Genomic DNA, 22,817 nt, shown 5'->3' with positions numbered 1-22,817 from the left:
GCTACAGAAGCAGGAGCTTCTGGTACACAGATCATGAAGTCCTGATTAATACTGAAGAACATCTTTACCTTTACAAAATAATTGCCACATTTTACGATGTATCCAGCTAAAGACACTTCATTTTAATCCTCTCATTTGACTATATTAAGTAGCAGAATATGTTACCTTGCTGTGTTCAAAGATGTGAATTCAGTTTAAAAAGCAGAGAAACCCCTTCCTGTGTTTGGCTACCACTGGCGACAAACAAGGAAAAAAAAAAGGACAGAGCATTGCACTCAGCAACGATGCCACCTATTTCTTTGTAATGTACAGGTGAGGAACGTATTTAACCAGTTCTGGCCTTTTGTTTGGCCTGCCAGCTTTCTGTATTGACAGTAGCTTCCTATTTTAAGTCTCAGTAAAAGTGTCTTGAAAAGAAAAAAAACTAATGCTTTAAAAACAAATGAATTTTCATGACATTAAATGATCCATCATACACAGAGTCACACTGCAATTCTACAGCTCTAAGAACTGTGACAGAAATCATTCTAGGCAAATAGTAAAATCTTTTGGGATTAGATTACTCATGTATGGCATCTGCCTAAAACACTACCAAAGCAATGACATAAAGGAAACAAGTGCTAAATAACTTCTGCAGTTGGATGAACAAATATAATCTCAGTTTTAAAGAAGGCTACTAAAGCAGTCTTAAACACACAGCTTCTGAAGCCAGCCTGAAAACTTAATTTTAATTTCAGAGTAAACCTGAAGTATCATTTCTCTCTCACCTTTTCCCCACAACTCAGAATAAAACCAATAAAAATATTAAATTTCTGTAAAACAAAGGTTCCAAGAAGTTTAGAGTTTTCTTAAGTTTAACTGAAGTAGAAAAAAAAAAAAATTCTAAAAAAGAACCCCCATGCCTTCGTTTAAGACTCACAACCTTTTCTGATACAGCTGTTCCAGAAAAATATTTGAAGAGATCTAATATCTAAGCACCTACCACTTCAGTATCCTACCAAAAAATACTTAAAGTCTCTCTGATTTAACAGTAATCTTCCATATAAACCTTTGAATGGTTATCTAAAGTGTTGTTTCCCAGATTTTTAAAACAAGCAACCACAAAAAAACCCCCGAGACTCAGAATTAGGTTTTTGAATGTGGCCTTAAGAGACAGGAAAGCAAAAGGATACACACCAGGATGTTCTTACCTCACATTCTTGTTCTCTTGCTGAACAGGATTCACTGTCTCCCTCAGTGTCAGTTTCTGAATCCTCTCCCAAACTGATCACATAATTATAGGGACACTGTTCTTGTTGCTGTCCCTGAACATAATCTCCACTGCTTATTTCAGAGCTGTTGGAGCATCCTTCAGTACCAAGGTTGCTTATAAAGGGGCAGTTGACAGAATTCAATGTCGTAAAAGTTCGTTGAGAGCAAGGTTCAGGGCTTTCACTGATCCTGATACCTAGCCATGGACACTCCGATTTTTTCCCCGAATATACTGGCTCCAACCGCTCTTTTGGAACTGCAGGCGGTAAATGTACTTGACAGGCTTCTGTGCTGTAAATATCACTCCAGAACCCTTGTGCTAGATGTTCTGCTACCTCTCTCTCCACACTGCTTCGATCACCAGCTGATGTAATGTTAGTGGCTTCCCTGGTGCACAAATCAGCTTTTGAAGGTGTGTCATCTTGACTTTCAATTTTGTCATTCACAACTCCAGTACCTGATACAGTTTTTTCAGCTAAGACTGTGTTGTTTTGCATACTACGGAAATTCAAGTTACCATATTGCTCACAAGTATGTAAAAAAGACACAGAACTGAGTCCATGAGGTGCAGCAGAGTTTTGGGGGAAAGCAGCAAGATCCATTTTCTCCACAGTACACGACACATTCTGAGTCACAGAATCTCTCTTTGACTCTTCCTTTTTCTCAGTGCCTTCCTCCCCTTCTTCCATTTTTACCTGAGTCTCTTCACATCTTGAGACCAGCTGCATAGGTACACACTCCTGAGCTTTCTGTATGCCATCATTATCAGGTATTTCCTTCCCAAGAAAAGTTGCAATTGGTGGCACCTGAATGTCTTTAATACTGGAATTGGACTCTGAAGTATGAACTTTGTCATTTCCAAAAGCTTTCTGGAATTTCCTATACTTTGGGCATTGCGAAGATAAGCTGGAAACACCACCCCTTTCTAAATGTACAGGATCACATGCTTGATTGGCATTATCTTGGAGAGCAGGTGATGACTTAGCATTTTCTTCATCTTTACAGAGCTTTGTGTCAGGAGTTTGAATATATTCCTTTTCTAAAAGTTCTTCTGCTTCATCATCTATTTCTAGGTCTCCATCATCCACATTGCCAATTTTAGGGTTTGTTTTCTGACAGCTCTGTGTACAACACTTCTTCCTAGGACATTCTTGCTGATCTGATTTAAAGTCTAAAAATTTGAATTTGAGAAACTGAAAGCAAGACTCTTCAATGTTGTGTACACCCAAAAATTCAGCACACTTGCAAACTTCAGACACGTTGTCTTTATTTAAAATAAGTTTAGCTGTGTATGCAAACTGAAGCAAAGGACTAAATCCTTTAAGTGTTACCTATTAAAAAAATAAAAAGAAAAAAATATTAGTATGGTCAATATGGTTTTAAATAGAGAAACACAGAGAACCCCAATTTACCTGTGAGCAAACCATGCCAGCAGGACAGAGTACAGGACAAAAGCAGCAGATTTGTTCCACAGAGAAACCTGGCCACACTCGTTCTGAAACAAACCTTCTGATACAATTTTATCCTATACATTTTATGGCAATTATTTCCTCACAGTGATCAATCTCTTAAAATGTTCTGACAATACAGTAGTAACAAGTGAAAAGTATTGCTGTATACTGAAAACCAGCAACTAGATTCCAATTTTATGAAGACACCTTTCAAACCCAAGTTGGACATGAATTACTCTAGAATAAGATCAAAATGCTGCTGGTATTTAACTATTCCTTTAAAGAGCAATTAGGGTTATTTGCTCAGTCTTATGCATCATTGATATAAAAAAGCTTGAAAAAAAATGGAATTTGACCACACATGATTATTTATTACTATAGCCACCTACTCCTTTCTTCCTCCCACAGATGAAAAGAATTGTACTCAAAAACTGTACACCAAAACCAATTATTCTCAGTTTAAAGCCTCTTTGGATTAGGTAGTTTTAATTGAACATTTCCATCACTATCATCTCAGTTTTTACTGCAGAACAGTTGCCTAACAGTGAATCCAGACATATACAAAAAACTGTATCATCACAAACTGAACAAGATCATCTTCTACACATGAAAAAAATACTAAGGAATTAGGTAGAAAGCTGTAAACAAGATTACCATATTACAAATTACATGATGCTTCCTTTAGCCTTTCTCTGCAAGTGAAGGACAAAGCAGTATGTCCATCATTACTACTCAAACTCAAGCCCACATTCTGCTCCCCTCCTTTATTGAAATGAACAGGACTTTATGCTGAATAAAGTGCTATATTAGTGCATTAACTATATTGAATTCTTCTGCCAGCAACAAAATTAATTATACTTGCAATTCAATTTAGGAATCAGTTGAGGGTTTGTTTTGTATGGTTTTTTTAGTGGTTGGTTGGTGGGTTTTGTTTTTTTTTTAAAGAGCACAAAAAACACATGAAAGGAAGTTGAAGAGATCTGCACAGAGACAGTTTAGCAAAACTCTGGAAACTCTTATGACCTATCTAAATAATTCTTAAAACAGCATTTGAAATATGCTCTGGAGATAAAGACTACTGATTACACCACCACATTAATTCATCCTTAATAATGTGGGGAAAGGGAATGTAAAAGACAGTTTATCCATAAACTGGCAAGAAGTCTTCAAACTTAGTACAGTCAATAAATCACTACAGTGGATTTACAAACAAGTGATATTCATGCATGAAACTTAACAAAACTAATACAATATTTCAAAACTGTATGTTCTTTCTATGTAAGGTAGAAACACTTATTGCTAAAAACTGGAAGGATCAAGAGCAAAAAAAAACATCTGTACTCCTTTCACTTTCTCTTACACATTTCTAGCTGGCTATCCTCGAACAACACAGAACTCCAGAAAAGACTCTTGGTCTGACTAAGCTAGAAAATCAACTCTTGCAGTAGCCATTTACTTAATTTGTATTTGGGCTGAAAGTCTAACTCATGGAGTAAAAACATTGGTAGAAAAACAACACAGAACTGATATCTAGATGGCAGTAGTTAGTCTGTGCAATATAATATATATGAAGTCCTTAATTCCAAATATATTTTGGTGTCTCAGATTGTGGACTGGTGTCCTTCATTTTAAACTTCAAATACTTTGGATGATTAAAAAGGTTAAAAACAAAACAAAAAAAAAAAAAAGAAGAAATCACATGTCAAACCATGTGATCAGTGTTTGCTTGTCTCTAAAACATGCAGCTTCATAAACCCACTCATTTCAAAATATTTAGCAGTTCCCAGAAATTCAAGTTGCCAAGTCTTAAAATGCTTTTACCAAGTAAGCGATCAGATCAAATCATTAAAAGATGACATTCGCTGTTAGCATTTTTGCTTGTTGCTTCAGTAGATTCAGTTCTTACATCAGTAATGCTAAATTACGAGTCCTCTTAAGTCTACATTGTAGTAAACATCGGGATTATTATGTTCCTCCACTTTCTTTACAAACTCTGGTCCCTTCTAATTCAGGTTTATTTCATGGGTTCATTGAAACACTGTTGCTTTGCACCGGAGACTGTTCTTCCCCCTCCAACTTTGAGCTACATTTCTTATTCCTCCAATATCCTATTTTTTCCATCATCCCAAAGCAAAATTCTCTTCGACGTCAGAAGTTTTATGCACCACCGATTTCCTTCTCTTACTCCAAATCATGGTTTTGTGTCCCCCAGCATCCTACTTCCCTTCCACATCAGCTCCCATCATTACTTTTCTTTTAATCTGAGACACGTTCAGGCTATCAACATATTAAGCTCCTAGGAAAAAAAAGTGTAAGAAGAAATGAGCACATGGACACAGTAAGAAGGCTGAGTAAAAGTGATGTGGTGGTATTATGCTGTGATGTAATTTTGTGAGAAATTAATTGATCAATAGAGAATAGCAAAGACCACTGAAACTCTTTTAAGAGGCCACTTGATCCCTTTTAGTCTTTTGTTTTCTATAAAATCAGAAAGATTCTGGTAACAGAGAATCCTTGTGCTTATCTCAGTATGTTAGAAAGCCAGTGAGCTAGTTACTTTACTGAAGTACCGGCTTTCTGAATACATCATCTCTGCGAACTCAACTCAGTCTTGTACACGAAGAAGTCCATAATGTAATCTCCAATGTCACTATAAATATTCATTGATGCACACCTTTCCTCCAACTTTAATGATTCTACTTGAGTTGCCAAGAATTTGCATGTTATTTCCTACCCCTAAAGCTAATTACCATGAACTACCTCCCAGAAAGCCATTGATTATTTAACAACCAACTCTTCAGATTACTGCTACCCTTGGGCACAATCAGAGCACCTCGAGGCTCTTCACTTTTCACCTACAAGCACAGCATTTCATATAAAAATCCAGTTACTTGCTTGCCTCATGCCTCTTACAACTTAACTAAATACCAGATGGAATATTTAAATGTGTTAAGATGCTCCAGATACGTAATAATAAATTTTCTTTCCTACGGATGTCAGGTTCCATCTCATTCCCACTGAATGCCTTTAAATTCAATCTGATTTAAGAATATGTATTTTAGGGGTAAAAAAAGCAAGTAATTGCAATACATTTTCTGAGTCTTAATAAAACACAGTAGAAAAAAAAAAATCAAGATGCTAATGATCAGTGTGCAAAAAGGATGAGGAAGTGAGCGGAAAACTCTTAACAGTAAGCAGGAAGCATGGCTGTATTACTCAAACATATGAAACCAAATCTTAACAATACTGATTTAAAGGTGTTACCATTTTAAGCTTTAATTTGTTTATTACTCAAAAAGTATTCTCTTTTCATATAGGAGGACTAGGTCTGCAATAGTTCTTTACCATTTAAGGCCTGTTTTTTGACAAACTTACATGCTTTGAAACAGGTGCACAATTTTAAAAGTAATATATACTTCATTGAAAAGATTTTCCCTATACATTCCCCAAGACAGCATCCACCTATCTTCAGCCTGTGATACACACTCTGATCTGTCTAGCCTTTACCTCAACCAATGGCAGCTTTACAACTTAGAAATTCCTTCCCTTCAGTTCTTAAATCCCTTACCTGAACTTAAGCACCAGCCTATCGTAAAACAGAACTGAACAAAACAGATTAGAAGCAATGGCAGGTAAAATACAGGAGAGCGTGACACTCACCTCTTCCGGTAAAGTGATGATAAGATCAGCATCCACCTGGCCCACAATTCTTGAAAGGAAGTAACTGCTGCAAGCTGCAAGCACAGCCTTGTGAGCCCGAAATCGCTGATCTTCCACTAAAATAGTAATATCACAAAGAATATCTTGCTTTCTCTGATCATCAAGACTGAGAAGTACATTAGTACTGTGTACTGAAGATTCATATGCAAAAACCACACTATTCTTCTCACTTAGAGACATTCTGTATCACAAGCGGTAGTGTAAGTCTCAGTGGAAAGCATGCTTCTGTTCTTCAAATCTGGAGGATGAAAAAAAAACAAGTTGTACATGTGAAAGTCATATCCAACAGGAATCTACTGATACCAAAACATAATAAGCAAACTGTTAAACATGCATTGCCTGTTTTTCGAGGTCCCTTCCAATCCCTAACGTTCTGTGATTCTGTGATTCTGTAATACTCAACATTGCATACATGTTAATGCATAAATACATGCTTACAAGCATTTAAAGTACCTAAACCTTAATATGTACATCTTAACATATTGTTTTAGTAGTCTCATAGACTAAAAAAGGGAACAATTTTTCATGCAACTTCAGTGATAAAGAACAGATTTTTCCTCAGGAAGTGATTAAGAGTAATAACTTTCCCTTAACACCTAAAAATTATTTAGGCTTTAATTTTTAGTTATCAGTGTATCCTGACTCCAACACTATGATAACATAAAGAGAAATAAAAAACAGATGCATTAAACCAAAACTCACCAAATTACTATGTAAGCTACTTCTGTTTACTGATTCACACAGTGCAGACTAAAATATTTGTGTTCTATCTTCTTTCAAAAGCAGTTCGCCTGCTAAACCAATCAGGCATTGGTAAAATACTCTCATTTTCTCTCTAGTACGTTGATGTTTTGTTTTGTTTCTAAAACAGATTAGTTCTCCTGTTTTCCACCTGCCTTAATTCTCTAATGCAGCCTTTTTTCCCCCCTCCTGCTCATCACTATTTGACTTGTCATGCTTGTTAGAAGCTTGCTTTCCTAATGGATCACCATGATTCAGATCACCTGGCAATGGAATCACTTTTGTGACAGAACAAAGTTCTGAAATAACAGTATTTATTGGATAATAAACAACAGTAAAAGTTATATATTTAAAACCTTGAAACAAGCTCATATATAACTGTCCTGAAGCTATTCCTGAACTCCTAGTACTTGAAAAAAAAAACAACCTAAACAAAACACCAAAAAAACCCACAAACAAAAACAAAGAAAAAGCCACACAAAAAACTAGGAAGAAGTCAGCCCTCCTAGAAAGTGGAAGTTTAACAGCATTTCCAAGTCTGATCTGTACACTGTAATTCTAAATTCCTGTCTTCTCTGGATTGAGCCTTTCGAGAGAGGCAGGAGAGAGGCAGGAGAGAGGCAGGAGAGAGGCAGGAGAGAGGCAGGAGAGAGGCAGGAGAGAGGCAGGAGAGAGGCAGGAGAGAGGCAGGAGAGAGGCAGGAGAGAGGCAGGAGAGAGGCAGGAGAGAGGCAGGAGAGAGGCAGGAGAGAGGCAGGAGAGAGGCAGGAGAGAGGCAGGAGAGAGGCAGGAGAGAGGCATCTTCCCATCTAGAGCTCAATCAAGAAACCACATAATCAGATTTGGAACTGTCCTGAAAGGAAAATATATTACTATGAAAAGTGTTACCTTAACAAAGGAAGCATTACCCTGGACTAGTCTACCCAAGAGTTACTGTAACTGAACATAGTTACTGAGACTCGCTTCAGCTGACGCAGGACTACCCAATCATTGTATTGCTCAACAGAGGTTGTTATGATATGCCAACTCCCAACAACAATAAAACTGTAGCCAATGCAAACCTTCACTTTTCAAGTATGGGAAACTTTCACAACACGGGGAGGGAGGAAGGCATGGCCATTTTTAAACACAGAGGGCAAAAAACTAACCACCCTGCCAGCTATACTCCTAGTTACTCACTACTCAAGTTATTTTCATGGCATACAGGCATTTTTAGTGATCTTTTGAACAGAGAGAAGAAAAAAGATCCACATTTCCAGTGGCAGTAGTAGCACAGTACCAGTCTGGACTCTGGTAAAAGTGCAGAGCATCAGCATTATCTGCCCTTGCCACTCCCTCACGGAACACTGCACCTCATCTTCATGGTTAACTTTACCAACGAAATGTACAGATCATAATCTGGCAAAACAAAGAAAGTCAGTCTGTTTTGGGGCATTTGCTTAAATATACAAGATTTTGTTTTGTGAAAATAAAAGTTCTGAGAGGAAAAAAAAGTCACGCAAATCAGAGTTTTCCCCATTAAGCAGTAGCTATACCATGCTCTGTTAACCCTAAAGGGCTTATTTTGGGGAGCAAAACACCAGTTTAAACGTTTTTATATACCTAATGACAAAACTACAGAGATTTGTTTACTTAGGAAATATTTAATTTCCAATCAGTTTAAATAGGAATTACGAAATAATTTCCTGTGAAACAGTTATTCACAAAATTCTATTCTTATAATAGCTTATGAGAAGTAAGCAGCGCAATATAAATCATGTATTCCTAATTTGTTTGCTCTATATCCTTAGCTTATCATATTCCCCAAATATTACAGCACAAGCAGTGTAACAAAGTATGACTCTCTATTCCTTACCAGAAGGACTAAAAAAAAAAAAAAAAAAAATATCATCAACAAGGAACAGAGGACAAAATCACAGAATCACAGAATCACAGAATCACAGAATCACAGAATCACAGAATCACAGAATGTTAGGGATTGGAAGGGACCTCGAAAGATCATCTAGTCCAATCCCCCTGCCGGGGCAGGATTGCCTAGACCATATCACACAGGAACGCATCCAGGTGGGTTTTGAATGTCTCCAGAGAAGGAGACTCCACAACCTCTCTGGGCAGCCTGTTCCAGTGTTCGGTCACCCTCACCGTAAAGAAGTTTTTCCTCATATTTATGTGGAACCTCCTGTGTTCCAGCTTGCACCCATTGCCCCTTGTCCTGTCAAGGGATGTCACTGAGAAGAGCCTGGTTCCATCCTCATGACACTTGCCCTTTACATATTTATAAACATTAATGAAGTCACCCCTCAGTCTCCTCTTCTCCAAACTAAAGAGACCCAGCTCCCTCAGCCTCTCCTCATAAGGGAGATGTTCCATCCCTTAATCATCTTCGTGGCTCTGCGCTGGACTCTCTCTAGCAGTTCCCTGTCCTTCTTGAACTGAGGGGCCCAGAACTGGACACAATACTCCAGATGCGGCCTCACCAGGGCAGAGTAGAGGGGGAGGAGAACCTCTCTCGACCTGCTGACCACACCCCTTCTAATACACCCCAGGATGCCATTGGCCTTCTTGGCCACAAGGGCACACTGCTGGCTCATGGTCATCCTGTTGTCCACTAGGACCCCCAGGTCCCTTTCCCCTACGCTGCTCTCCAACAGGTCTGTCCCCAGCTTATTCTGGTACATGGGGTTGTTCTTGCTCAGATGCAGGACTCTACACTTGCCCTTGTTATATTTCATTAAATTTCTCCCCGCCCAACTCTCCAGCCTGTCCAGGTCTCTCTGAATGGCTGCGCAGCCTTCCGGCGCATCAGCCACTCCTCCCAGTTTGGTGTCATCAGCGAACTTGCTGACAGTGCACTCTAATCCCTCATCCAAGTCATTAATGAATATATTGAATAGAACTGGTCCCAGAACCGACCCTTGCGGGACTCCGCTAGACACAGGCCTCCAACTGGACTCTGTCCCATTGACCACCACTCTCTGGCTTCTTTCCTTCAGCCAGTTCACAATCCACCTCACTACCCGATCATCCAGACCACACTTCCCCAGTTTAGCTGCGAGGATGCTGTGGGAGACCGTGTCAAACGCTTTACTGAAATCGAGATAGACCACATCCACAGCTTTACCATCATCTATCCACCGGGTAACATCCTCAAATGGAAGACTAAATCCAGGGTCGTGGGGAGCACTGGGAAGTATTAAAGATAAGGATGTATTTTGGGGTGAACAACTCATTTGGGAGACTATAGATATAGACAGGCCTCTAAAGCTTCTTTTTTCTTTCTTCGTGTGAAGTCCCAAATTCTCCCAACCCTCATATAGACAACCCATGTATCATATACACTGCTCTTGAGTTCTCCCTTATAAAATAATCAGTTCCAATATCCAATTCAGCTCATTAGACTTTCACAGCATGGAAGACTAAAAGGAACAGTAGTTTATTTATAGATATATATATATATGGATACATATACACAGAGGACAGTCAACCTCCTTTTCACCTGATCTCCACAAGGCACACAACATGCTTTCAAAACAGTGTGCAGCCCACTTCAAGCACTGATAGTGAGCTTCCAATGTTGTTGCTGCCAAACAAAATTAGGTTTCAACACTGAAACACTGCCTTCTGTTTCTTGAGAAGTGAAAATAAATATTTAATTTGAGCATAACGCAATTTAACACTTTGACAGAATGTTGTACTTCCTAATGTGAAGTTTTCGTCAGCCAAGTTATGCCACACTATATTTAAAAAGATGCAAGTTTTTTGAGGTACCCAAAATATAAAATGCAGTATTTCATTAAGCGTTTCAAAATTTAAAAGAACCTTTAAAAAAAACAACCAAAAAAAATCCACATACACCATGCTCAAACACTAAATTTCTATCAGTCTTTTCTGTAAAATCTGATTACTGTCATATATGATAAAGAGAGAAATCAAAAGGAAAAGAACCAGAAGATTGAAAATGCTGGTGAAAACAAAAAGCATCAAACAGGAAAGGGAAAATGTAACCACTGTAAAAAGCTGTAACACTTTAGAGAAGTACTAACAGAGGTCAAACTTGTGAATGTCTTAATTCTGTTTTCCAGTTGTGCAATAAAGGCATGATACCACTTTTATGATAGTATTTGTCATGACAGCCGACTAGATTTTCCACAGTGGCATGTGAGTACAAAATACACTTGTCCACAAATAGATTTGTTATATACATATCCACAACAACAACAAGACTCACTGAAGAGAAGTAGTACATCTCTCCCAAAAACAGTTTAATTTTTCTCCTACTTTAATTATTCTCCTGGAACACTCAGAAATTCTTAAAATTAATTGCATTTATAGATGGACAAAGAGGGGAAAAGGTGTGAAGTGGATAAAAAAGAATCACAGAATGGCTGGGGTTGGAACAGACCTCTGGAGATCATCTAGTCCAACCCCTGGCCAAAGCAGGTTCCCCTAGAGCATGTTGCACAGGGTCGTGTCCAGGCAGGTTTTGAGTATCTCCAGAGAAGGAGACTCCACAACCTCTCTGGGCAGCCTGTTCCAGTGCTCTGCCACCCTCAAAGTAAAGAAATTTTTCCTCATATTTAGCTGGAACGTCCCATGTTTCAGTCTGTGCCCATTGCCCCTTGTCCTGTCGCTGAGCACCGCTAATAGAGTCTGGCCCTGTCCTCTTGACACCCACCCTCAAGGTATTTGTAAGTGTTCATAAGATCCCCTCCCAGTCTTCTCTTCTCCAGGCTAAACAGACCCAGCTCCCTCAGCCTCTCCTCATAAGAGAGATGCTCCAGTCCTCTGATCATCTTCGCAGACCTCCGCTGGAGTACAACAATTCAATGGTGCTTTTTAAAGCAGCTTTATAACTTACAAGCTCATGCTGCAACTGTCCTACAAGGACATGCCCTTCTAGGCTTTCTTCCTCCCAGTGCAGGTGTTCATTTCACATAATTTTCTACAAATATTCTCTATCAGATTCCCCGCTCCTGCCCTGCAGACAATTCAAATGAAAGCAGCAACAAGAAACAACAAAGAAGGAAAACTGACACTACAGACAGTGATAACACAAATTATTTCCTTGGAAACCAGACTAAAACCCCTATTCTATCACACTATTTTTATTTTAAAATTAACACTTAAGTAAGGAAAACTAAAAGCAGGCACAGATAACTTGTAAAAGTATTCCAAAGATCAGCAGATGACTGTATATTTAAATCACTGTTCACTAAGTCAGTGTCAACAAACCACATCACTGAATGCAAAAGATGCTAAGAAACAAAAACATGCAAGAATATTCTTTAAGATATTTGATACAGCAGTTACCATCAAAAACAAGGAGAGTTCAAAAAGATCTTCCAAAACTTAAAATAGTCCTTACAATGGAGGCTGAAAGGATTAAAGAAGAAACAACATGAAAGCTCACTAACTACACATCCTCAGATAGAGGAAGAAAACTAGTACTGTCAGTAGAAGAGCACTCCTCAAACTCCTCTCACCTGAAATTCTGCACTCCTAACAACCTCATAGCCTTGAGAAAGGAGGGAAAAAAAAAAGTAGAGAACGTATATAAACACACGTTAGTATAAAAACTACATAAAAGAACACTTGCATCTGAATGAATCAAGTTCTGCTTTGAAAACACAACGAAGCATGCTAGCATGAAGTTTCCATTCTTTATCGGACAGTGATTTTGAGATAAAAAATGTTTTGTCTACGAGCAAATATATTCTCCTAACTACTGGCTCTAAAACTTTATTCTGCATTATCAAAGTGAAGTAACTCAATTTTTTTTCCTCCCTACTAGTATACAATTCAATAGGAAAACTATGCCTAACAGTTACCTGTAAAATTACCACACCTGCAGTAAATTTAGACATCTCCACTTTTAACTGACTAGATATATAAATATTTATTTTCAAAGAACATATAAAATACATATTATCTTAACGAAAATTAGCACTACAACAACATTTAAAAAAGGAATATACATTTGTTTAAGCACACAGTGTAGACATCAGAGCAAGATGCCTATCAAGACTCACTGGCAAATACAGATCTCATCCAAGGCTCATTTTTGTCATGCATTTAAAGTTTTGCATTAGCTTACATTATTAACATGGGGGTAATTGTGAAGTATAGTAAGTGTGAGGTACTTTAAAATTAGACTGCAGGTTTGCTCATCTGATTGCTTACAATTGGTAGCAATTACTGCTCTTTAACTCCTAGTTGACTTCACAATAAAAGAAGTCAGCAGTTAAATGATCCTCTACTTCCCCCACAACCTCTACTTTAAAGAGTCACTTGGTGCAGATCTTTAAACCATAAAGTCTCCCCATGTGATACTTCAAAAAAAAATTTATATACTCCAAAGATGATGATAATTATGGCTGAGACCAGGTAAACCTATAAGGAACTGTTGTTGCCAAGTTACAGAAGGAAAATAATAATAGATTATATTACCCTGGAACAGATAGCACAAGACTAGAAACATTACCAGGATAAAATTCATAATAGTGTGATGTGTTTCTCATCCACACACATATAAATCTGGCACAAGACAGATAAACTTTCATGCCTAGCAGCACCACCGCAACATGTAAAAGTCTGCACTCAACATCCTGTGGTCAACAAGAAAAGTTGCTTTGAAGCATCAAATTGTCAATGAAGCTGACAAAAGCACACACAGACACCAGCTTACCTCCATACATTTGTGACAGGGCAAAAGAACTGCTTGATGTTTAAGTATGTTTCTGAAAATTCAGACAATTACACAAACAGGAAAGAGTTTTGTATTGCATTTCACAAAGAAGATATATACTTTTGAATAATACATGTAAATACAGAAATAATGTATTATATAAATAATACATATGTTTTATGTATTATATATGTGTATATTTATTAAAATAATAATAATAAAACCAGTAAATGCCTTTTACAATAGGTCTTCCTAGCAAACCACTCCAAAAAAGTCAGTATTTGACACAGTACTGTAATAAACGGGTTAACTTTGTTCATAAAATCTTATGTGGGTGTAGAGGGCTTCACTGTAACTTAGCTAAGAGAAACCACAAACATACTGATAAGTAAACATCTGCTCCACAAACATCCTGATAAGTAAACATCTGCTCACTTGCTTGCTGACTAATGCCATATACAGAAACAACTGCTGCCTTATCTATACGCTTGCTAAGCAGTCCTAAAAACTGTTTAATCAAGGAAACTGTCATATGCTTGTTGGAATCCCTATGACTAAGCAACTCAAGGGAGGGGGTTGGTTTGCGCAAACTAACTGAATTACCAGGTCCACTCCAGGACACCTGAGGAAGACTTCGACCTTCATTCCAACGACCACCAGGAGACCGATAACGACCAGGAGACCGATAACGACCACCTAACAACAACACAGAGGATTCTGGAGGCCACGTATGCAGGAACAAAGGACTGGGGGGGCGTAAATGGGATGATTCGTGTAATAAGAAAAATGTGGTCCTAGATGACCATCCTGTTAGGTAGAGATAGTAGGTTTAAATAACATATGCTGAGCTTGTAACTAGATAAGGAATTATCAACACAACCGACTAACGGCAAACACCGACAAGAGGAACTATCAGAACACAAACAGGAGGAAATTTACGAATAATGAGGGTTCCTGGAAATAATTAACATAATTACACCCATTCCCAGAAACTAATTGTAACAACCCTTACTCATCTTAATGAATATGTATGTTTTATCCAATAAATTGGTGTCTTCCGTGTGATTCGGTGCGCGCCGTTGGTGGAGCGGTGACTCCCCGGCCGTCCAGCGCTGTTTTTGCTCATTTATCACTTGCTAAATTCATGTTAATAAACTTTCTTATGATTAATATAAATTGGCTTTCCCGATTTATCACGAGCTTCTGTAACAGTACCACTTCCTCAAGTGTTTAATGCTGAGGAGTAATTTTCTCCATTATGCAAAGGGCAGCAAAATACATAGAACACTCAATTCGAGCCTTTTTTGTGTTGTTGAGCCCAAACTTCACAATTTGCTATAATGATTAATTCTTTTGTGGTTGCAAAAAGCTGATAACAAACAGAAATCCCATTCAAAGGGGAAAGTTATAAGGCTAACCAGAAGCAACAGCAATAAGATGCAGACTTTAAGACAACATTCAAAACCTTAGAACAATAAAGCAACTGTACCACCCCTCAGCTCACTGCAAATATTAACATCAGCAGCAATTATCCCAAATAACTGCCACTTACCCAGATGCCCACTAGACTACTACCAAAGAATTCCAGCTTTTCTATAGAGAATTTCTAAACCACGAATGCTCCGTCTAAAATATTTTATTAATACTGAATGCCAAACATATAGGATCATAAAAATCAACCAAACTGACTAAATAAATAAAACATACTATTATCCAATGCAGTGAATTAATACGAAGAACTTCTTTAGACTTTAAATGAAGATTTAAACAGCATATCTTGCATCAATGTGAGAAAATCCCCCCAAATGCTGTACAGTTAATAACTAACACCAATTCCGTATATTTATAGCCGCTTTATTCTACACTTGTATCATTCTTTCTGGACAAAGAAGGCAAAAGTAACAGCTGGAGGTGTCTCCGCCTGCTTATGACAGCTGCCAGGAACCTCACCAGAGAATAACTTAACAATAAGACAGCTAACACAGAGGTAAATTCAGTGTCCTTTAGTTTATACTCAAGCACCAACAAAACTGAGAAGGGTGAGATTTCAACATACAAAGGGGTATGGCTTTACAGCTAAATAGAGTGTTTTCAACACTGGACCAGCTGCCGCTGGAAAGATCCACTAGTGGCGTTAGAAGAAAATTCACAACTAGAAAGAATGAATGAGTCACAGCGATGAGCTCCATAGGCTCTGAGACTCTTTAAGGCGAACAGCCAAAGAATACTAAAATGGCTCTTAAAACTGACATACAGGTTTGAGAGTGCAAATCACTCATTTCTGCTTCTATTTACATAATGATACACCTGTGATTAGTGTACACATTTACCAAAATACTTTTTGAACATTCTGAGTTTGAATGTTTCAAGTGTCCTTAAAAATACTAAATCAGAGCACAGAAATCCGTGGAAATCAATAATGGTCATGCCTTTACTATTTAGAAGGCTTGCACTTTCAGGAAAGACAGCTGATTTGCCAAACTTGCAATCTAAACTCTTGTCTGTAAATCTAAGGACCTGGAAAAGAAAATCCAGTATCTAATGGTCACCACGATACAATGGGAACCCACATGCATTCGGATTCAGTTGAGTCTAGCATCCAAACCTAACGATTGTCTGTGAAAGACTCACTGTCGAATAAAACACAGGACTGTACTTCACTACCATCATCAGTAACACAGTTAATAGCAAGTGGGGAATAAACCAGACCAAACTGATTCTTCTGTTTTAAGCTCTACGAAGATAGCAATGGTACTAGCAAGAGCCAAGCAAAAATACACGAGCTACAGGAGCTACATCCTATCAAGTCAGTGCTCTTTTAAAGAGCAACAGCCTCTGACTTATTGTTCATCAGTCAATAAATCCATTTCAGATATTCCTGAAAAGAAGACCTAATTTTTTATTCCTAAACTCAGGTATCAATTATGTGCTTTACCATCACAATCAACTCAGTTTACACGCATCTCACCTTCAGCTACCATAAATTTCCTGTAAATGATCCAGCCCAAAAGTTACCCAACTTACTAAAAAAGTAAACAAAACCCTGTTCCTTAGTCATTACTTACTTAGTAAACAACCATCCGCTAGTATCATACTGGGTATCAACCCTCTGTAGTAATCACAGTAGCTTTTACTTGTACATGGGTAAAGTTCCCGAAACAAGAGAAAGTGCAGAGTGAAGCTCCCTTTCAGTAGCTGCAGAACCCAGGTGGGACATCTTTGCTGTCACTGCTATCTGAGCTGCTTGAACTTGGACATCCACATGAAATTTCAGTCGTGATCACCACCACAATAAAACTAGCAAGATTAATTTAGCACCTAGCAGACAATAAAGGTCTGCTCAGATATCACTATGCCTGTAATATATCTGTATTCTTAGAACACTTTAAATTCCTGAACAGCTGGAAAAAAGAAACCACATTGTAGACCCCCAAAAAACAGCTTGGAGAAAACAAACTCTGGGGTGCTACTGACACCTTTGCTGATCTATTGAGTAACTTCCAGCAGGTCACTTACCTGCATCAGTTCCCTTAGGGTGGACATTTACATTTACTTTATCCTACAAAAAAATTCTGTCATCCACAGATGTAAAGTACAAAGGGACAACTATCATTTACTACTGTTAAAACAAGACAGCTTGGACAAGAGACAGTTTACTCAAAACACACTGCAAAGGCTTTTTCCTGAAGTTTTACATCTATGTCCTTGCCCCCAGCTACCTCTCCTTTTAAGGAAGTAAAGTTACGTTACAGATGAATGCCTACAGCAGTTAATAGCTGCCGATTCACGTTATGCTGACAAGGAATGAACAAGCATTTTAGTGTTCATGTTTACTGCTTCTCCCCTTCTTTACTTCAAAAAGACTTTAAAATAAAAAAAAAGTGATTAAAAAAAGCAAAAAGCTTTGCTTCCTAAGAACAATGCTTTCTCCTCTAGAAAAAAAGTAGGTCTCATCTTCAAATGATTAGCACACTCATAATTAAAATTCTAAATTGTATTCTTTATTAGTCTAAACACCTGGATGATATTGTTTACAGCATAATTACATAAATGAGCTTTGTAAAAATTATTAGGTTGTATTTCTGCAACATAATTCTTACCACAGCATTTGGACTCTTGTCAAGTCACAAGTGAGAATTAAAAAGAATCACGGGAAGTCTGGCAAGTTTCAAGTCTGTGCTCAGAGTCTTAATTTGTTTTCCAGTTTTTAAGCCTGAATATTCACTTTTTTAGTATTTGCAAGCTATATGAGAACTTGGGGCACGGGGGTGGGGGGGGGGGGGGGAGGTGTGGAACCTGAGATTCCTACTAGGTCACAAGACTCCAGAAGCTGGGATTTTAAAGAAAAAAAAAGTAAAGGATTAATACCGTGTAATCATAGACATTTTCTACAGAGCAGAGGTTTGAATAGTTTCTCTCAGAAGGTGATATAAAGTAGTCCATATGAAAGCCAGAAAGAAATATTACTATTTTGCAGTTTACCATTATTTTACACAACAGTAATTGTTTAATTTTTGGATCAGGGACAAAAATCATGTTGTGGGATTTGGTTTGTTTCACTGCTAAAAAATGAAATAGGACTGAAGGGATTTCAGAGACTCCTTTGCAGAAAAATCCCATCACTTACAATCCTTCAGTTCTGCTGGTATTCAAACAAGAGTTACACCGGGAAGATAACAACAATGCACAGATGTCCTAAAAAAAAAAAAAAAACCAAAACACCTAACAACAAAAAAATACCACAAACACAACACCCAAAAATATACTAGTAGAAACTGATTTTTTTTCTAGACAAGAGCTAGGTTAGCCAATAAAATAGTCACTTAGGATAAGGGGTAAACTGGCATAACATAAAGCATGCACAACTAACATCTACTGTCAACTCTTACATTTACTTAAAGGACAAATACCTTTGCATTCATAGCTACATATTCCACTCCTTGCCACAGTTAAAACAAACCACAAGAATTAGTTTAATGACTGTCAGAATCCATTCACAAGTACGCATGCCAAAATATTTATAATGAATACTAAATTAACCATCTGTGGTTCTAATGTACCTTACTCTAACTTAGAAGGACACAAGAAACAACCTGAAAGAATTGAGAAGCAAATATATATGCAAGACAGAGAAAATACTTTTTGGAAATGATACTCAAACTTCTTTCTGGTATTAGCTTTTTAACTCTGATTTGTTTCCACAACTGTTCTTCACAGTACATGAAACTGAAAGAAAACTCTACAAATATTTTTAGACATAAATCAGAAAGAACTTCAGAAACATTTCTATGAAAACAGAAAAGCATAGGTTCATCAGAACTGGCAATATTTATACAATAAAGAAAAAAAGATGCAGAAGACCAGACTTCAAATAATAACTCTAGTAAAGACCTCCACCAAATCACGTAAAGCTGTGTTCCAGTTTTCCCATCAGGAAACTGTAGACCATTTCCTATCTGACATACGATGTTAAGAGACATGGCCTTACTAGATGAGCTATAAGTATTTTTGCAATGATATCATATAAAATACTGATCTTAAAAGAAGTGTAAACAGGGATAGCAGACACCATCTATTTCCTTATCAAAGTATTAATCAATGAGCCAAGACTGGAATCCAAACAAACACCTACAAACATTATCTTGACAGTTCACATGAAGTAATTCACAAACAAATTATGTCAATGTGATTCTGAAGATTAACTGAATATGCTTTAAGACGCAGGCTCTCATTTAAAGGCATTTTGAGTGACCGATACCCTAGGCTACCTCCTCCGCTCTCCAATGTATGTCTAATGATTAAACTCAATTTATTTGTATTTCACCAATGCTTCTAAAGTCAATTTCCCCTTCATAGCGCACTTCCCCCTCCTTTTTAAAGCTTCACTAGCTGACCGGTCAGTTGCGCCTTACTCTGACCTGCTAACTCACATTTACACAAAATACTAAGGTTTCGCTTCATATTACTTGACAAGAACAAAACTTCCCTCCACCCTGAAAAGGGCCTTAACTGAAAAATACAGCATACTGCTAGAGATGGAGTTACTTTTGTGATACAGCCTATGATCAGTTACAGCAAAGTGAGCCTTTCTATTACTTTTGCTTCCTCTCCACACTGCTAACCTCTGAACTGGAGGGGGGGGGGCAGGGAAAGCTGCAGGTGGGTCCTCATACATTATCCCCACTGTGGTCCTACTAGGCTGAATTCACACTGTTTCAGCAGTTATTTTTCACTCACTTAAGGTTTTGCTCCTACCCACATTTGCATCAACTAACATGTTACCTATGGTTTAACTAAGGATTGCATATAAACAGGACTTACGCTATAAATACCACAGGAGTTTTTTCTACCCCTAAAACCTCCCCCATGAAACTTTCAACGGTCAAATTCCAAGGGACAACTAAAATGCCAGCACTCAAGACACCAACATGAACCCTTTGACTGACCTACCACTCCTCCCACCAGCACACCCAGTGCAGGGAGAAGGACAGGTCTATGATTAAAAGGAAATCTATGAAGAATCTATATGAACACCTCTTCTCATCTTATAAAACTGGGAAGGTAGAGGGGCAGGGATATGAAATGACAAGGAGGAGACTTGTTGAGATGTGTTTCCCTAAACCATATGGCAAAGTTACGTGGGACTCACACAACCCATGTGCAAAGATGTGTCTATTCTACACCCAATGATCAATCCAAATGATCAGGTAAAGCATATGGTTTTTAATACCAGACAATTCTTATATTAACATAAATTTATTACTGTCCAAAACATCCTTAGCATACGGGTTTTGGAACCTATTAAAAGCAAATAAATATTTGGCACACCAAGATCTTGCACATTTTTGAGTCTAAAACACTCACAAATACAGTAGCTGGACATTAAACCTCCATTTTAGCATTTTGGTTAGAATTGGGAGTGTGCTAGTGAAGCAAACTTCCCAAACATCCCACTTACTGTGCTTTCACATTCAATTCACTAGATGGACTTCAACAACAAGAGTAGGTTCTTTTTAGACTAAATTAAACTGGAAAATGTAGTCTGAAAGTACATCTGAAGTCCAAATACCAAGGGATTCAGTAGAGTTAGCTCGAAGGAAGCCATTCTGAAAAGCATACAATGTGGATATTGTGTTTTCAGCAACAACTGTTCTCTGCAAGTCTGCCATGTTTGGACCTCACTACTTGCTAACATACACACGGACTTACTCACACATGTTAGGGCATCCAAGAGTAATTATGCTGTTTAAGTCACCTTTAAAGCTAAATTCATAAACCACGAAATAAAATCTGGAATGTCTTAGTTGCTTTAATTTGGACTCACCACATTTGACAGGAATATACTCTTCCCTTTTCTCTTCAGTGTGGCATAATATTTGAGATTAAAGAACTGACTGTTACCAGAGTTATTCAGAGTGCTGTGTAATCTTAATTTACAGTGTTTCTGGATTGTAATTATTCCATTACTACAGTCAAAAATTTTTCACACACTGAAAGTGCCTTCCCAAAGCGCCTCAAATTAATGTGTCTGTCAAAAGTTACTGCATGATGAAACTGTACATAGTTATCTTAACTTTACTGCTAGAACGTTTGCTTTTCCTTTTTTTAATTCAACAAACGTTTAGAGGGCCCAGTTGTATGGGATTACTGTTATATTGCCATACTAAAATGGAGAATGTAAATATAATTTGACAGAAAAGCAGTTGACGATTCTTTTGTAATTACTACATTTTCAGCGTGCCCCAAAGCATGCCATGTATCTCACTGTACAGAACAACAGGTCTTGGATCTCGTTGTTTACGGTCTAAAATAAATCTTGCCCAGCTCCCACCGAGGGTAACAAACACTGAACGCACCAGCTGCACATTTCGCCTCGGCAAAGCGGGGTTTACCGACGGATTTCCAGCGGGGCTGAGGTGATCCTTTCTCACAGGGCCAGGGACCGCGGCGTGAGAGTCACGCCTGTGTCACCGGAGCGCATGGGCACACGGGCACCCGCGGGAGCCGGGGACTAGACGCTGGGTAACGACTGACGGCCCAGCCCCGCGGCGGCGCTGGGCACAGGCCTCGGGGGAAGGGCGGGTGGGAGGATACCTGAAGCACTGCACCGAGGAGGCGGTGAGCCGGCCGCCGCCCAGTGCCCAGCGCTGACAGGGCGCCTCCGCCACCGCCCTGCGCCGGCCTGGCGCCCCCGCGACCGCGGCAGCCCCCCCCGCGGGACCCCGCCGCCCTCACAGCCCTCGCCCGGGGTCCGACAGCGCCCGCCGCCGCCGCGGCGGGACAGGCCACCGCGCCGGCAGCAGGGGCGGGAGGGGTGGAGGAGGGGACCGGCTGACTAACACCGCCTCTGTGAACCCGCCTCAGCCTCCTCCACACCCCCCCCCTCCCCACGCCCGAATGGTGCTGCCCTCGTCCCCTTCAGCCCAACAGGCACGGGACAGGCGCGCGCGCCCGCTCCCGACGGCGGCCAGTTCGGTTCGGATCGGCTCACCTCAGTGCCTGCCGCCGCTCACCCGCGGGCCGGTCGGCCGGAGGGCAGCGCTGTCACTGCCTCGCCCCCTTCTTCTTCTTCCTCCTCCTCCTCCCACTCCCCCGGGCTCAGCCGTTCCCGGCACAGGCTGCGGCCCGACTGCGGCGCGAACAGTCAGGTGACTCCCAACAACATTACCCGCCCGCCGCCCCCCCGCGCACACACCCCGCCCGCTGATTGGACGCGGCGCTCCCCGCCGACGCGCAGCCGCCCACACAGCTGCGCAGCGCGCATGCGCGCCGCCGCCGGCACCGCGCCGGTAGACGACCCACGGGGCAGCGCCGGGCCCTGCTGCCCGCCTCTGGCATTGCCGGGAGCCTCCCCGCCCGCTGGGATGGCTTGAAAAGCCGTGGTGTCCGCGGGAGCTGGTCTGGGCGCTGAGGGGGCTCTCTGCTGTCTCTCTGAGGGGAAGGGGCTCCGCGGGCGGGAAGCTGTAGGTG

General features: G+C 39.6%; 1 protein-coding gene across 5 annotated transcripts in view; it reads right to left on the bottom strand.

Annotated features, from left to right (window-relative positions):
- BACH1 (BTB domain and CNC homolog 1) overlaps positions 1-22,470 on the bottom strand; it is a 31,838-nt gene extending 9,368 nt beyond the window's left edge. The window contains exons 1-4 of one of the 5 annotated variants that reach the window (XM_068425014.1): positions 22,339-22,470; positions 13,848-13,899; positions 6,363-6,660; positions 1,191-2,582 (exon numbers count right to left, since the gene is read on the bottom strand). In XM_068425014.1, coding sequence (XP_068281115.1) covers positions 1,191-2,582; positions 6,363-6,602 — 1,632 coding nt within the window. In that variant the 5' untranslated portion in view covers positions 6,603-6,660; positions 13,848-13,899; positions 22,339-22,470. Of the gene's footprint in view, positions 1-1,190; positions 2,583-6,362; positions 6,661-13,847; positions 13,900-14,450; positions 14,601-21,703; positions 21,867-22,338 lie in introns of those variants that run through there. The other 4 variants (XM_068425013.1, XM_068425012.1, XM_068425016.1 and 1 more) reach the window with 4 other exon arrangements.
- Between the last annotated feature and the right edge of the window lie 347 nt (positions 22,471-22,817).

Source organism: Nyctibius grandis, chromosome 2, assembly GCF_013368605.1.
Source record: "Nyctibius grandis isolate bNycGra1 chromosome 2, bNycGra1.pri, whole genome shotgun sequence".
In the NCBI taxonomy this organism is placed as follows: domain Eukaryota; kingdom Metazoa; phylum Chordata; class Aves; order Nyctibiiformes; family Nyctibiidae; genus Nyctibius; species Nyctibius grandis.
Note: the sequence above shows the minus strand (reverse complement) of the source record. Positions and strands in the feature narration are given on the sequence as shown.